Consider the following 17,455-nt stretch of genomic DNA (forward strand, 5'->3'; position numbering starts at 1 on the left):
TTGCTGAAAAATAACATTCCTCACTACAAAGGGAAAATGAATGCCCTGCAGATCTCATCAGACTCTGAAGAGGCACAAAAGATCTGTACCTTGGTGAGTAGTAGTGTATCCATTCTGATCAATTTAAAGTATGTATACACATGAATATATTGTTTTAATAGTAAAAACACTTTAATACTGCCATCTTTCTCTAAGAGCGCACTGCAAGACCACTTAGACTAGTCGGCATCTAATACAAATGCTGCTGAACCAAGTCTTAGATTCTACATTAATGCAGAAATATTAATAAAAAATCAAAACAGGTTGGGAAATGTAGCTAGCCAGTACCACAAATGAGCATGCTTCATTATACCTCTGATGAAGAAGCAGACAGCAAATATGCATGGGCCCAGAACTGAAGTCTTCCTAGTTCCTGAATCTCAAGGCCTAGGGAGGAGCTCCCTTGAGGGAGTAGGTCAAGGTATTCATGTATTGACTTCAGTGAAAGTTGTTTTTAATCACTACTTTGTGGAAATTAGAGACTTACTACAATCTGCCTAGCCTCTCTTTCTGGCCTGAAAGTAATCCCATATTCTCAAAGGCTTTGCTGTCAGTTTGGAAGGGCTCCATTATAAATAGTTTTTGACCACAATGAGGCACGGAAGAGTTGTGATCTCTATCAATGGAAGGAGGAAACCCACAGCAATGAATCTGTGGATCTTCTAAAGTATTGACTGATGACTTCTATGTCAACATGAGTCTGTTTGAGAATGGGCCTACATACCTAGAAACCATCATGGTGCCAGGGAAGCCTGGTAAGTCAAACCCAAATTAGTCTGAGAAAGTGAGTAATGAAAGTTTTTGTTTTTCTAAATTAAGATTCAGAAAACTTCCTGACGATTACAGGTATGCAAAAATAGACGAGGCGTGGACCTGAGGAGGTGCATGGTTAGCCTTTAGCTGGAGGGCCCTAGAGAGGGAGCTCCTGTTCACATACAGGTTAAAGGAGCTGTGTCTGAAGTCTCAGCTCTGCCATTACAGGGTCCTGACAGTCATTACATAGTGGGGTTTTTCTTTTTTAAATTGATGTCACTGTTTTTGAAAGAGTTTCCTGTGGTTAGGCTTATGTGCCAGTTGACAAATCGGCTAGCTCCAACATTTCTAGCACATGAAATGTCTTTATTGTGTGACATTTTCCAAACGCCACTGAGCAGGCTCAGATAACCAAAGAGATTTTCAGGCATAGCTAACATTGCCATGATGCTTTTCCCTCATCAAATTCCAGTTAAAGATTTAGTTTAAAAAGTCAGCCAAGCCCAATGGATGATCTCGTCACTATCTAAGAACACACTATACGCCTCACCTGCCCCGAGAGCTAAAACTACTGGGGAGCTTTGTTTTTCTCCCTTTCAAGGTTTGCAAGTTTAAAAAAAATAGAACTTGAACATGTCAAGTGGCATTTATTTTCAAGCATGCTGAACAGAGCAGATGGGACTCGGAGGGCAACGTTTCGTGATATCTTTTTCAAGGAATAAACAGTTGTTGAACTGAACTGATTCAAAGGAAAACCAGCTGATGAATACGCTGCTCTATGCTGGCACTTCAAATTCATCGTGTCCACAATCTGACGTGACTCTCCTAGTGCTTCCTCAAAGAAAGGTGGAAGGCATTAGATCCCATGCCACTGATCACTTCATGACCACCTCAGGTATGGTTTTCTCAACTCACTCAGCCACCACACTGAACAGAACACAACGATCCCGAAAGCTGGGTTAAACGTAAGGCAACAACACTAATGACAAGACTTTTCACCTCCATCTTCCATAATTCTGTTTTCTAAAAATACTGTTTTATATAGAAAATTGTAGTATATGATTTATTTCCTTATTAGAAATTATACAAATCAGTGCAGTTTCTACTTCCACACTTTCACAATGCCATCTCTCGACGCAGTTACTATAAAGCCTTGTGTAGTCTGGAAAGTTGCGATATCCGTAATGATGTCATGATGGCCAACAGGGAGAGACTCTGGGCCCCTTCGAGGGGTGTCATCTGTAGGTCCAATCTTCTGTTTGTTTTGAATTTCCTAATCAGAGGTCCAACAGGAGGGAAAAGACAAGGCCAGAAGATTATAAGGGGGCTCTAAGAGTTGGGTTGGGTGAGGATTCCTGCTTTGGGGACAAGCTTCTTAAACATCTCTGTAAAACTCGGAGAACAGACAGGATGGCAGGTGGGGTTGCACATCACCATTACATTCAAGGTGGAACCTATCCTATGGAGAAGGAACTTTTAAATCTCTACTACGACAGAACAAAACCTTCCTTTCCCATGATCATTTCCTATCTGTTCTATACATATGGCGCGTTTGCACATGGTTGTCTTCCCCCATTAGGCTGTGAGCACCTTGAGAGCCTGTTTCTGCCATCCTTTGTATCCCGAAAGCATGGCACAGTTTGGGCACACAGTACTCACTTAAGAGACGTCTAATGACTGACTTATCCCCTCAACTCTAGGCACTATCGGTAAAGGTCGTTATTTGAAACCACAATCCCTTCAGGATCCAGCTTGACCCTACAATGAAGTAATAATTCAGAACCTGCTCAAGACTAGATACTTGAGAAAGAACACATTTCATATACAACATCTGTCCTCAAGAGGGAAAATTACAGGGCAGACATAGCTGAGGTTCAAAATAAACAAGTTATCCATAAACATTAAGGCAGTATCCACACCATTACAAAAACAAGTATCAATCAGGCATAACGTTTCTTATCATGTGAAAATGGTACTTGCCTAAATCAACAACGACTACTGAAAGTAAATAAGTTCTCTTCCTTCATGACTCTCTGGCTAATGGAATACTCTCGATTCAGTCAAACTGCCTAGATAGGCCTAGTATCATCCCATGTGTGAATGGCATTACCTTCACCCTTCATGTAGATGCTCCCTAAAACTGCTCACAAGTTAAGAGGACGACCTGCATCAACTTTAGGTTGGTTCAAAGTGCTCCTCCCCTGCTGCACACGCACACGCACACATGTCTCTGTCTCTGTCTCTCCCCCAACCCCATATTGGTCTAATTAGGACTGAAAGAATGAGTTCCAGGCAGCGGTGGAATAGCCTTGCTCAGGCAACAGAGCTAACAGCTTTCTGACTTGTTACAACTAGTTCCTTCCCTTAAACCCAATGGCTCATTTGCATTCTTCCTTCTAAAGTGCTCCAAGCTGTGAGGGACGTCTAACTTTAAAATAAAGTGTTACAAAAAATGAGATATGATATCCCTATGCAGTTTGTGGAATCAATCTAATTACTCTATGGTGACATAGCTTATATGACGATTATTTTCAACCAAGACAATTTCTAACCGCCATTCAAAACAGATAATCATTGAATGAGTGAATTTCTCTCTATGGAATGATGGAAAAATGTTTATTTGGAGCATATAGCTCAGCTTGCTTTAAAAAAAAAAGCCTCATAAAAACTAATTGCTGATACTTAAAAAGTGCCATTAAAGGCCACGAGGGAAGATGCAGAAAGCCCTGGATAGAAAGTCGAGAGGCTTTGGGCTCGAGGCCAATGGTGCCACAAGCTTTGTGACCTCTGGTAATCAGAGCCTCAGTGTCCCCAGGTCCTGTCCAAGGGGCAGAAGGGGCTGTACCAGATACCATCTAAACTCTGCTGTAGCTCTAACCATCACCTGTGCTGTAGGCATTTAAGGACTGTGCCATCTCACAGCAACAAAAGCTGAAAAAACAAAACAACCGTGCAAAAGCCTGCCATACCTGGACGACTTCTGTGCCTTCAATGATTTTCCTATAGTAGGAAACAGATGGTGAACTACTACCTCCAGCAACAATATAGGACCTCTCTGGGTAAGCCAGATCCCAAAATCTGTGGGAAAAAAATTCAAACAGTGACTAACTTCTGAAGGCCCAAAATAGTAACGCTGATCCTGCTTTAAGCTTCTCAGTAGAAAATTGTGACTTTCCTTCTTTTTAAGAGAATTCAGATTTCATGACATTACCTAGAAACAACAGCCTAAAATTAGTTATAAAACAAAGCATTAACAGTTTTCCTGGCAAAACATAAATGATCTTAAGCACAAATATAAAGCCAACATTTCTAATTTAAAAAAAAAAACCCAGTCTTTGGGTAGCTGAAATTGAAAAGAGCTTCCTCCCCCAAACCCAATTCCCACCCCAAAATGTTGTCACATCTCTCCGAGTACCTTATCTTCATGTCAGAGCCCGCTGTCAAAAGGATAGGGTTTCCATCTGCAGGACTGCAATAGATGCCATGAACGCTGTGTGAGGAAGGCTGGGAAGGAACAAAAGTGGGCCCAGATGAATGTCCATGTATCTTTTCTTCAAGAAATTTCAGTGAAATCACTAGTTTATATCAAATAAGTGGCTTCTGAAAACAATTCTGCTGTCTCTGAAAACTTGTTTACGATCACTCAATCCCTTTCTTGTAGCAGACATCAGTTACCTTAAGGTGTGTGTGTCTGGCCAGAGATCTAGCTCCCTGACCCCTTCCCTGCTCCAGGGTCTTAAGAAACTGTTGTCCCTCTAAAATTCTAACCAGGTGAACAGACTACTGACTTCTCTGGCATTTTTTATATTTCATTTTTAGCATCAGTTTTGAGTACCACAACAACCAAAAGAGACTTTGAATCTACCTGACAAAAAATGTACAGTGAAAGAAAATGTATTATTCTTTAAGGGTGTCAGAACAGTACTTCTGTTTCTACTAAGCAAAACTGGTAAGAACTGAGTGCAAAAGAAACTCGTTATTAGCTGAAAGAAAATCAGAATTAAATGAGACAAGAGAGTTCTTGTGGAGATGTCCCTAACTTTAAAAGAGACTACATATCCTAAATAATCTTACACAAAAAGGGGGGGGAAAGAAACATGGCCACATGGTGTTTTGCCTTATGAAACCTCCAAATGAAAAACAGAGCCATGGGCATGACAGAAACCAGATTCAGCAGAATGCCAGAATAGTGCTTAGAGTAGGAAAAAATGTCGCTCCTTACAGTAAAAAGTGAAGCCAAACCTGTAATTCGGAAAGAGGTGGTGCGCTGCTGGCCCAGAGAGTGAAGCGTCTGTCACCAGTTTCCATGTCCCACATGGATACCTCATTGTTGCCTTGAACAGCTAAGGGAGACACAAGGCCAACAAAATTACTCTCCCAGCTTTCACAGCTTGGCCAGCTGGTCCAGCCAGTGCTGCCCTAGTGGCCTCTTTCCCCAGGACCTCCACGGAGCACTGGCCTCAAGCAATGTTCTTAGAAGTAAAACTTAAGCTGATCTATTCTACAGAGGAGATGGAGGGAGAATGCTGGCAGCTGCCACTGAGGGCAGAGGAAAGGGGCTTAAAAAGGAACCCAGATGACTTAGAAAATGTGAGGGTTCCTGGGGTCTGTTTGAGGCAGGCTAAAAGGAGGAAGAGAGAGGGAGAGGATGTGTAGGCATGGGCCCTCATGGCTGTGTTGCTACAATACCCAGACCTCGCACACCATTAAAATAAGGGCCTTATACTACAGTTGGTGGCACAGTAGATAGAGCACTGGGCCTGAGGTGAGGAAGATCTGAGGTTCAAATCCCACTTTAGACACTCCCTAGCTGTGTGACCCTGGCCAAGGGACTTAACCTGCTTGCCTCAGTTTCTTCATGGGTAAAATGAAGATAACAGCACCTACCTCCAAGGGTTATTGTAAGAATCAAATGAGATAATAATTGTAAAGTGCTTAGGATACTTCCTAGTACGCAGTAAGCCCTATGTAACTGTCAGCCAAATTCACTGTCACTATTATTAATATTACTGAAGTCTCATTCAGATTTTAACCTAATATGAAATACAGTTCTTTTCTATCTATCTTATATCTAGTCGTCCTCTTTCCCCATCTAGCAGTATCTTTGTGTGTGATGGGACCACAGGGACCAAGGACACGATTTCTCTGCCTCAGGCTATTCTGAATTCTATTCCGATCCTCTAAAATTATTAGAAATCCCAACTACCAGTTCATCTATGAAACTCAATAAGAATGCTCCACAAAGTCAGTACAATGTTCGAGGCCAACCCTAAACATCGCAACCCTTTGGACCTGGTACTTTAGCCAGCTGTCAGGGGAAAAAACACATGGCAAGTCAACAAACACTTTAAATTAAGCGCTTACTATGTATCTCTTCCCTTGGAGTTAATTTTATGAAAACAAGAGTCCCTCTCCTCCCCAACCCCCCTTTAAACCCAGGCTAAGCTTAGACGCAGTCTGCGTCAAATAGGTCAACTTTTTCTGGAGTCCCTAGCACCTACAGCAGCATTCTATTCCATCACTATGCATCACTGCAAAATGAATGCGCTGGCATCCTAAAATGGAAGCCCTTTGGAAATGGACAGGAAATGCAATCATATACACACCCTTTTCTATTTTTCCCTCTATAGTTTCACTACAACCAAGACTACCTACCACACCACTAACCTACCGGCTACTTCTAAAAGCTCAGCTCTTTTATCTTTGGCTATTTTTTCCTTATCCTTAGTCAGAATGGGCCAGGGAAGTTAATAAGAGTGACCATGCATGCCACTTCCCTCTTCATTATTCTAAACCCATTCAGATCTGAGATCAACATTTGTCTTAAGCCCACTGTGCGTATTTGCTACATGAAGAATTTTAATGGACCCAAAATTGGCAATAAGCTTTTTATGGAAACAAACCCAAAAAACCCACTGTCATGACTACAGTATTCTTATCTACAAGAATATCTCTGAGGTGTGCTGAATTCTTTCAGTTATCACTTCTTAGAAGAAGAGCCTTAGACTCAAAAGCATGGGAACCACTACCACAGGAACTTCTGCCCAATTAATTTCAACATTTTTTTGAGGGGGGTCAGAAAAGGGTCCTCCCAACTGTGCAAGCCATGTGGGAGGTAAAAAGAGGAGTTAACCCTTGGGAGTTCCAAGTTCACCTAACCCCACTCATGTAGCACAAGAGGTTCTGTTAGTGCTTTGGTAAAACCCAATTCACTGATCTATTAGTCTGGTAACACTGTTAAAAAGGGAAATAACACTAGCCTGGCAGGACCTGTTCTTGATGTAGCTGTGTGAATCTTAGTGATTACCGTTCCTGTTCTAAATGTTCAAACACCATCCCTTTAATAATGACTTTTGCTAGCAACTGAACTTAATTTCGCTGGCTTTTAGTTTGAAGACTCGCTACCCTCTTCATGTAACTGAAAATGAGGATAAGATGCCTAAGTGTGAGAATGTACTAATAGGGATTAGAATGAAATGGAGTTCTCTCCACATTTTTAACTAATTTTGCAGCATTTCCCAGGAGAGAAAGAAGGATGAACTTAGTGGGCCTTATGGAATGCTATTCTTAGGCCAGCCTATATGTCACCTAACACACAGAAATGGAATCTTTTGCGATTCACATCTATGCTAAAAGCAAGGATCTGACCCATGTACAAGACAGAAAAGAAAAAACAAAAACAAGAGCCAAAGTCTACAAATAGGATAAATTTAAGGAAATCTCTCAGCTTCAAAAACTTGGAAAACAAGCCTGAATCTTACCTGCAATTACCCATGACTGGTACAAAGGATGCATTAAGAGGCGTCTGATTCGGGCCCTCGAAGGATGACAATGACTAGAAATTGGCAACTGGAATCTCATGTCCCAACAAGCCATAGTCCCATTGCTTGTACCTTTTGACACGGGGAAAGAGTAAAATGATTATCATCTAATGGCCACAGTGCAGCTGGGTAAAATTTTATTCAACAGGTGAAGAGCTTTGGCTTTCAACTACTATATTAAAAAGGCTTCTTAGCTGCTGTCCTTAAACTATTCCTTCCTTAACCTCTGCACTGTCTAAAAGCTCCTCTAGTCCACACATTACAAAAATTACAATGGAATTACAAAATGAAGGAAGGGGAATTTTATTCATCAGTCAGTGATTACTGTTGAAGTTCAAAACTGGCAACATTCAGTCAGCCTTGCACCTACCATCCATTCTCAATCAACTGGATTATGAGTTACTCACAGTTAATTTGGGCCTCTCTCATATACTAGGAGGGAGATGGAAGGGTAGAAACTATTGAACAGAATCAAGAGAAAAGTGCCTTTGTGTCTGAGCTGAGTCGAGCAGGGGCCAGCCTGGGACTTACTGCATTATGGACTCAAGTCAGTGGTTTGGGGGGTGAGGGGGAACACCATCCCTTGAGAACCCATGACAGGCAGCTGTTGGGGGAAGGGGAGGGGAGGGCACTGATGCTGGTCTGTGCAGCATTGGTCCAGGCCTAATGCCTTGTAAATAAACCCTTCAAGTCTGGCAGTCATCCAGGGGAGCACAATTTCCAGTGGGCCAAGGGAATGTTGATGGAAAGGTTAGTTCTTCTCTTCTGTTACCACCAGCAACGGAAGGAGGGAGATGTCTCAGGGCCTGCATGATGTTCTGACAAGTGCCACTGTATCATTTTATGTGGCGAGACAAAGCATCAACACCATTAAGTATTCAAGCACCAGGCCCAGGCTCGTCCATGCAACAAGAACAGGAAGACGCACGCGCATGCATTCCTTAAGGACAACATAATCTAAACTTCTGATTCTTATATCCTAGATGAATAAAAACAACCTGTCCAGAAGGCAATAAGGAAAAACTAAATTAATTTTGAGACTTCACAAAAGCAAGTCAGGAAACCTAGAAACACAACGGAAGCACAGAAAGCCACAAAGCTTCTGAAGAAGAAGGAAAAGAAGGAGAAAGGACAGATACTGTGGCATAGTCAGTCTCAAGAAGATTGTTCAAAGCCCGGGAGGGTTGGGGGGAGAGGCTCTAGAAACGGGGAAAAAGCCACACCAGATCATGGTACATGGAGGAAATGGAGGCCACCAAAATGCAGCCTGAGAATGCCAGCTAAAATCATCACCATGGCAATTAGAAAGAAAACAAGATCACTGAAGAACGAGAAAGAACAGCATGTGTAAAACAGATCCATGCTTTGGAACACCAAGATTTTACAAATTTTAAAATTTGTTTTTAATGAAAAGATAATATGTGATGCACAATGTCTATACAAAAGGGGGGGAAAAACAGCTACCAAGATTAAACACTTTAGAAAAATTCCGCTCTACGAAATGGCAAATCCAACTGATACAGTGCTGGTGTTTGGAGAAAGAACGCTCAGCACCGAGAGCACGGGCCACGGCATTCACAAGGTCTGGTTTCTACTTTTGGCTCCACCACCTTGACCCCATCAATTCAGTCTTTCTGAGACTTTGTTTTCTGCTCTGTAAAAGAAGAGCAAAATGCAGATGGAAGCATAGTATCTGCTCTCCTTTTCTTTTGTTGTTTTGTTTCTTCTTTCTTGTGGTTCCTCTCATTAGTTCTAAGTCTTATTTACATCATGACTAATGTGAAAAGGTTTAATATGAATGTATAAGTAGAGCCTATATCAGATTGCACACCATCTTGGGGATGGGGAGAAAATTTAAAACTCAAAATCTTATAGAAGTAAGTGGTGAAAACCAAAAAGAAATTATTTTTAAAAAATTAAAAGGACAAGCTTCCCTCTCACAGGTGGGCTCCTTCCCATGCAGGGGCCACCCTGATAAGGTACCTTTCAGATGCAAACACCAAATAGGAGTGGAAGAAAAGCAGATGAAGGAGGGCCACAGAATGGACAAAGGGGAAAAATCCACCGGAAACAAAGGCTGCTTCTCCCTGGATGTGGGTAGCTTCCCTCCAAAGGGCTCCCAGCCCTTTCTTATTTTAAATCCTGCTGGGCCACAGCTGCAGTGCTAACTGCACGCTGCTAACAATGAAGGGCCTTCTTAGGAAGCCTTGATTCTACTCCTGACTGCAGCATGGGCTTCTCAAGTAACCTGAAAAATGTAACATCCTCATCTGTAAAATGAATGGGTGGACTTTACCTCCCACTTTACTAAGGAAAATGAGGCCTGCTGCTCTGAGCTCCCTCTTCCCTCCCTCTCATTTCAAAACACCCAACAGAGGACTCTCCTTTGCTCTCATCCCTAATGAAGGGCCTTTCTCCTCGTAAAGTGAATTCCTCTACTTGTTCCAAATACCTCAGGTCTTTTCAGAGAGCCTGTTCTTTTTTTAATAGTTCCTTTGCTGGGCCTACACACAAAGCCAGGTCAATAACCTCACTAACCTTAAAAACCTTCACATAACCACCATCTCAAGCTACCAGCCTATGAATCTTCTCCGATCCACAAGCAAACACCTAGAAGAAACTGCATGCAATCATACCCTCCCTTTACTCACCTCTCACTCATTTCTCAGCCCCCTCCAACCTGACTTTGGGCCCCTACTATTTTACTGAAACTACTCTCTCCAAAGGTACCAAAGATTTTGCTGCTTCGCACTGAAGGATTCTTCTCAGTCTTCTCTGACCTTGCCAACCACTCCCTGCCTCCTCTGGTTCCCTCCAGGCTTTCATCAAAGTTGCCTGAGCACTCCTCAGTCTCCCTCCAACACCACGCAGTATGGGTGCCCCCTCAGCTCCCTCCCAGACCCTTTCACCTGCACTATAATCTCTCCCATGTTGATCTGATCTGCTCTCTTGGGTTTAGTTATTATCTTTAATCAAAAGTCTCCAAAATGCATATGTACATCCACCCCCACCTGCCTCCTGAATTTCAGTCATGCATCTACTGCAGGCTGGACATCTTCACCTAGATGTTCCATAGGCAATTTCACAGAAACAAAATGGGACTTATCATCTTTTCCTCTAGACCCAGCCTTCCTCCAAAGCTTCTTATTTCTAGTTACGGCACCACCATCCCAAGAGTCACAGTCAATTCTTCCCTCTCCTTTATCACCCACAGCAAATCAGCCTCATCAGTTCTACACCCCCAGCTTGCTCCCACAGTTACCACAACACCTCACACGGACCATCCAACACCTTCCCATTTCATCTTACTTCCATTCTTTGCCTTCCCTAATTCTCCCCTACAAAGCCACCACAAATCATCTTCTTAAGTCCTAGTTCTGACCTTGAGTGTCTCTCGGTACCTCCAGAATAAAATACAAGCTCCTCATTCAGGCACCATCTGAGTCCTCCCTACCTCTGCAGACTCCTTCCCTAGCACTGGCCAGTATTCCTTGGTATTCCACCCTCTGACACCCCAACACTGCCTGTGCACACCACGTCTCCCCTCAGCCCCTCCACCTCTCAGAAGCCAGCTTTTCTCCCTTCAAGGCTCAACTCAGATGCCGTCTCTTACACTTACATCTTCCTCAGTTTCCCTAGTAGCTGGAGATCTGAGAATACCACATGCACTTTCACAGTTCTATCCGTGTGCTCACTCCCCAGTAAGACACAGGGGCCAAGAGGCTGTATTCCCTGTACTTAGCACAGTGCGTCAGTACCAACGTGTAACAGCTGTGGGAGTGAAACGAGCTGAATGTCTGAACTTCACTGCACAGCGCTTAACATCCTATAGACGTAGGGTCCTGTCTTTGCTCCCCATTAACTTTCTAATCTTAGTGCAGGATGAGTCCACCTGTCCCCTTGTAATTGACCTCATAAAGAGGGAAAGACGGTCAGATCTCAAACCAAAATCAAGACAATCAAGCTTCTCAGAGAGAGAAGTGATGCAGATGATCACTAGTATTGCTGCTATTAATGTTCACCTCCAGGCCAAGTCCCAGCTCATCCAAATCCTGACATCCTACACAATTCCTGTCCACTGGCTGCTGTAGATCCTCCACGAAGGGTGTCCCCACTGCCCTGGGACCTTCCTCCAAGTCCCATCAATGAGTCATCGTGAATGTTAATAACAACTATCTTTTTACATAATGCCTTAAATCTTGAGGTCCTATATTCCCTAAGACCTGTACCCCAGTCCTCTAATTCCAGATGTGACCATCTTTCCACTTGAATATACTCCCTCACATTAACAACACTATTTGGGGAATTTATCTAATTAAACACGAAAATAATTTTATGGCCCAAATTCATTAATTATAAAAATAAATTCAAGTTTTTCAAAAATAAGCTCCATAAAAATGATCCAATTTAAATCTAAGTAAAATCTTCTGGTAATTATCTAATGGCTGATTTTCTAATATGTGGAATACACTGAATCCCAACTACTCATTCTCTTTCCACCCACCGCCTAATTTCTGACCTTTTCTCTTTTTATTAGCAATGCTATTAGTTAAAAGGCTAAAAAAGAGAGAGAAACTAATTTGTTAATAACATGACTTTCAAAAGAACTAACAAAAAGATCTAGCAAATGAAGCAAGGTTGAAAGCAATGGATTAAATTAAGTTTAGAGATTTACTCCAAGCATTAATTATTCATGTAACTGCCTACTTCTATTACCAAAAACAACTAAGTCAAAGGCTACAGGAGGCAATGTATAAATATTTATTTACTTTACTACTCCAATGAAAACAAAATAGAAGGATGAAATTCAGCTTACCGATACACAGCCAGCACTGGTGGATGTCCACAGCAAATGAGGTAATGAGACCTGACTTCAAATCATGCTTCAATGTCCATGCATTACTTGAAGACCTGAGGTCCCAGCCAACCAAGGAGCCATTCACTGTGGCATAGGCCAGAACTAACTGGGCCCCTGAGTTGAAGTGATGCATATCTACAACACACCCATCCTCCTTCTGGTCTAAAAACCTAGTGAAACAAAATAACAGACGGGTGACTTTTCTCACTTCTTCATGAGTTTCTACCATTACTTTCCATTTGTAGATGAAGGCGGATGCTTTCTGCTGTCTGTCAGGAGATGAAAGTGATGTTATGCACCGTGGATCCTACTGGCCAAATTGCATTTATTTAACTCTGGTGCCTAAAAACGGCCATTCCCCTTTGCTTACCTTACAGTATGTACTCTATAAATTGCTTTAAGATATTTCATAAAAGGGTGGGGTATAAATCTCAAACAGAAAACTTCTAGAGCAACCATTAAAAAATACAGTAATTATATTAAACGCTCCCTTTACTTTCCCACCGTCCATTTTGGCTTTATACCAAGAGCTAGAAGGCTGACAACATTTTGGGGGGTTTTCACTGATAAAGAACAATTCCTTTTATTTCACTAAGATAAGGAAGTGGTCTGAACACTGGACTAACTCTGAGTCTCCGATTCACTGCCCTTAGGTCTCAGCCTGCTGAAATGGCAGCAGATTCAGACACCATTTCCTCCATGAGGCACTGCTTTACCCCCAGCTCCCTCCCTTCTTAATACCTCTTGTATCATTCTGTTTAGATCTCTCCTAGACATTGGCATTATTATTACAAGTCGCATTTGTGTTTTATGTCTTAACTCCAGTACTAAATTTTAAGACTGTCCCATTCCATCTTTTGTGTCTGCAGGGCCTAGGACAGTACCCTGAACCTCGACAGTTCTTCCCTCCCAATATCCCTCATCAGTCATCTGGACTTTCAGCTTTGAGAGGGCAGCACATTTTAGGAAGGAAATGAACAGATCAGAACACATACAAAGGAGAATCGGGATGATGGGGAAATGACAGACCATGCCAAGTGGCTCTGGCTAAAACAAGTAGAGATGGTTAGCCTAGGGGAAAAAAAAAGACTGAAGGGGACATGATGGCCTTGTTCAAGAGTGAAAAGGGCCGTCAAGTACAAGAGAGAGGACACTTACTTGAGCCCAGATTATTCCCAAAGGGCAGAAGGGGTCATGGGTGAAAGTTACAAAGAAAAGATTTCAGTTCAATTTAAGGAAAAACTTGCCCACAATTAGATTTGTCTACAGGAGAAGGGGCTACTTCAGAATAGTGGTAGTAAGGCCCCCTCCCCTTCCCCTATCTCCCGTCACTTGTGAAGGTGGCAAAGGTTATCCCTGGACAGGTAGAGTTTGTATGAAATGTCCCTTACTGTGCGGGTCCTTCTGACTTATGGAATTTTGCGATGACCATATCAATAAGATCATTGATTGTTCAGACTGAATACCAGCTGATAAACAACTTTTGTTTAAGAACAAAAGCCTCTTCATCTAATACAAGCCAAAAAGAGGTAGATGGAGTGTTACACCAGAGTTACTGTATAACCATTCTTAAAATAAAACATAAATTGTAAAGAAAAAAAGAATACCTGCTTTGAAGGGCATGTATTTTAGGAGATTTAGGTAACTTGGAAGCTTCAATCCCAAGAAGCTGCACGGCACCATTATCAGAAGCAATGGCCAGATAATGGGATCCTTGGCAAAACGTGAGTGTCTTGACACGTCCTCCAATACGTGTGTATGTTAGAATTGACCTATGATAAAAATCATCATTATAATTACAAATTCATGGATTTCTGGTTAAGAACCTCCGCTCAAATGCATATCTTGGAAATAAATATCTTATTTTATTAAAAACAAAGTTATAAATTTCCCTCAGTCTTACTTTTACGAAGCTCTTCTTACATTAGACAAAAAAACACCATCCACCAGGAGCTTCTCCATCTTTTCCCCATCCTGCCATTTTAAGGTACTCACATCCTCTCCCCGGTCACCCTGCCACTGGATGTGTGCCCCTCCCTTGGTTTTCCAGCTCTTGAACCATAATAAAATCAATACTGTCAGTGCTGCTGGAAAGGGTGGGTCATATGCCCTGGGCCTGCTCACCCACTCACCATGCCTATTAATCTCCAAACCAAAATAACCCCCCAGGCCTACTGGCTCCTTGGTTCATATTGTTAGAAGCTTCCTGTGGGCAGGATCTTCTTTAATTTTGTGTATCCCCAAAACTGAGCACGATGCTGGGCACACAGTAAACAATTTATAAACACTTCTTTCTCTTTTCTATTCATTCTCTATCCACTCCTTTAGTCAATAATCATTTGTTTCTTCACTGCAAAGCACAGGGTTTAATTCTAGGAATGTTAACAAAAATAACTGAGGCACATACTCAGACCCCATGGAGCTTAAAAATTCGCTTTTACACACACAACTATATATAATAATCACTAATATTTAGAAAGCACTTACTGTGTGCCAGGCACCATGTTAAGCATTTTAGAATTACCATCTCATCTGATCCTTGCACAACCCTGGAAGATAGTTGCTATCATTATCCACATATTGTAGATGAGGAAACTGAGGCAAACAGAGGTTATGTGACTTGCTCAGGGTCACCCAACTAGTAAGTGACTGAGGCTGGATTCGAACCTGGTTTCTCCTCGACTCCAGACCCAGAGCAGCATCCACGGCACCCACCTAGCTGCCCCCTAATCCACAGACCAGACTAGGATATAATAAGAGCATATCATTAGAATACACAAGTGGCCGTGGCCACTTAACTACTACGAATCAGGACACTGGATGAGATGCTCACTGCTGCTGTGTGAAGTGATCGAACCAGCTCTGCTCCAATCTCTGCGCCCTCAGAAGAAAAGGAGCCCCTCCCCAGCTGCTTCCTCTCGTGCGTCGCTCCTTCAGTCATTCTCTCTGCCTAGCTCCTTTCACTTCTTTCCCTCCATTGGCTCCTTTGCTCTGTCTTCATGTGATGAGATGGGTAGAGAGGCTGTTTCCCAGCTTCACATCTCATCACACTTATACAGTCATAGATTTAGAGCCAGAAAGAACATTTCTCTTTGACTTCCTTTTCTACCTTCTCTTCTGGCCTCCCTTTCTTTCTCCACGTCCTAACTGGTTCCAAAGGCTCAGGCTTTCATCCTTTAATACTGCCTCTCCACACTGGCCTTTCTCAGAGAACTAATCTGTCCCATATCTTCAGTCAATCTGTTTTGGCATTGCCAAAGGCAAAAGTGGCACACGCACACCGGTAGTTAGGGAAAGGGGGGAGGGAGGAGGTGGATAGTACAGATCCTCACTGGAGGTGGAGGTGAGACTTGAGATTAGAAAGCAAACAAAGTCTTGACACAACCAGGTGAAGCATTCACAGACAAGGGGATATGCCAAAGATTAGGAATCTAAGCTGCAATGTGTAGTAACACTTGGGCCAAACTCAAGCCACTTCCCAGGAACTGAGGTCCATTATGGAGCCTTGTTGGCCTCTACTAACCAGTGCCAGTATCCTTCGTGGCCCTTCCTGGGCCTGCTCACATAAGCACACAGATCCAAGGACTCTTACACTCTATGTCTCTGACACCACAACTTACATCTCAGGCCATGACTTGTCTCCATAGCTTTTCCAAGAGTATCATTTCCACTTAGATGACCTTCGAGGCTTCAAACTCTATATACCGAAAACCAAATGCAACAACTTTCTCTCAGATCTGGCTCCTCCTTCCAACTTCCCTAGGTTTGTTCCCTCCTTCTTCCCCTCATTCAAATCAACTTTCCTTCTTCCCTGTCCCTTACACCTTGGCAACACCATCAGCCATGAATTCCTGCTGATTTGTCCTCAAAATGTTCATCTCCATTCCTTTCTTTCCCAACTCCCTGCTACCAGCCAGGCCCAGGCCCTCACCTAGTCACGCCCGGACTGAGTCTCCTGCGTCTAGTCCCTACTGTCTCCAAACATCTGGCCACTAATTACAGATTACTCTTTCTTCCATCGGTCACTAACATGCATGAAAAATAAAAGAATCTCCACTGACTGGAAGATAAAAATCCAAAATCCTTAATCTGGCATTTGACGACTTTCACAATCTAGAAGAAACCAACTTTTCCAACCTTCATCTCCCTTATTCCCAACAGGAATCTCCTGTTCTGGCCACACTGGTCAACTCACTGTTTCCTGAATATGCCATGCCTCCATGTCTCCGCTCATGCCATTCTCCAGTCCCTGAATACTTCCTCCTCCCTCTGAATCTCACACCCAGCCTTCCCTTGCACCTAACGGCCGCAATGATCTCAGACTTCTCTAGACTCTACAATATTAGTCTGATTTATTCAGTTAGTTTAAAAAAAATGATGTGCCAGGCTTGTGCTGATATTCAATTAGAATTAAAACTTCTAAAGGTAAGAGCCTATGCCTTGTATTTCTCTGTAACTGACCCATCATCACAGAGTAGTAAGAGAGAGGTTTATTTTAATGAATTATAACAAGCCAAATAAATCAAGAAGTGCCCAGGAAAGGCTGGACACCACTTGCTGTGGAAGCAACTCCTGCTCATGTGGACTAGGCGCCCTCTGGGCCTCCCTTCCAACCCAGAGACGCGAAGGTTTTTCATCTGAAGAAGCAACATCGTTCTTTTTGTCCCAGATCCTGTAACTGGACGATGAGCAGGACACACACTCTTTCAGATCTTCTCAGTGGCTTCCCCACTCTGATGGAGAATGTCCTTTCAGACTTCTGATTCTGGGCTTTGAATGTTCTTTCACATGTCACCTTTCTTTCTGGTGCCCCTGACATCTTTCCCAGACTCTAAGATCACCTCCCATCTGCCCTCTGTCAATCCTGCTTGAGCATAATTGCCTGCAGACTGTTTCCCCTATTCAGTGTGAAGCTCCTTAAGGGTAGGAGCCCCTCTGCCTTTCTCAGTATCCCTGGCACTGAGCACAAGGCCTGGCACAGAGC

At 42.8% G+C, this 17,455-nt stretch overlaps 1 protein-coding gene across 2 annotated transcripts in view; it reads right to left on the bottom strand.

The window, feature by feature from the left end:
* Window positions 1-1,419: 1,419 nt before the first annotated feature.
* Window positions 1,420-17,455, bottom strand: part of PIK3R4 (phosphoinositide-3-kinase regulatory subunit 4) — a 66,560-nt gene continuing 50,524 nt past the window's right edge. The window contains exons 14-20 of one of the 2 annotated variants that reach the window (XM_020987260.2): window positions 14,079-14,243; window positions 12,430-12,641; window positions 7,554-7,685; window positions 5,035-5,135; window positions 4,208-4,296; window positions 3,762-3,870; window positions 1,420-2,065 (exon numbers count right to left, since the gene is read on the bottom strand). In XM_020987260.2, coding sequence (XP_020842919.1) covers window positions 1,895-2,065; window positions 3,762-3,870; window positions 4,208-4,296; window positions 5,035-5,135; window positions 7,554-7,685; window positions 12,430-12,641; window positions 14,079-14,243 — 979 coding nt within the window. In that variant the 3' untranslated portion in view covers window positions 1,420-1,894. The other variant, XM_020987261.2, reaches the window with a different exon arrangement.

Source organism: Phascolarctos cinereus, unplaced genomic scaffold (assembly GCF_003287225.1).
Source record: "Phascolarctos cinereus isolate Bilbo 61053 unplaced genomic scaffold, phaCin_HiC Scaffold_1;HRSCAF=81, whole genome shotgun sequence".
NCBI classification, from domain to species: domain Eukaryota; kingdom Metazoa; phylum Chordata; class Mammalia; order Diprotodontia; family Phascolarctidae; genus Phascolarctos; species Phascolarctos cinereus.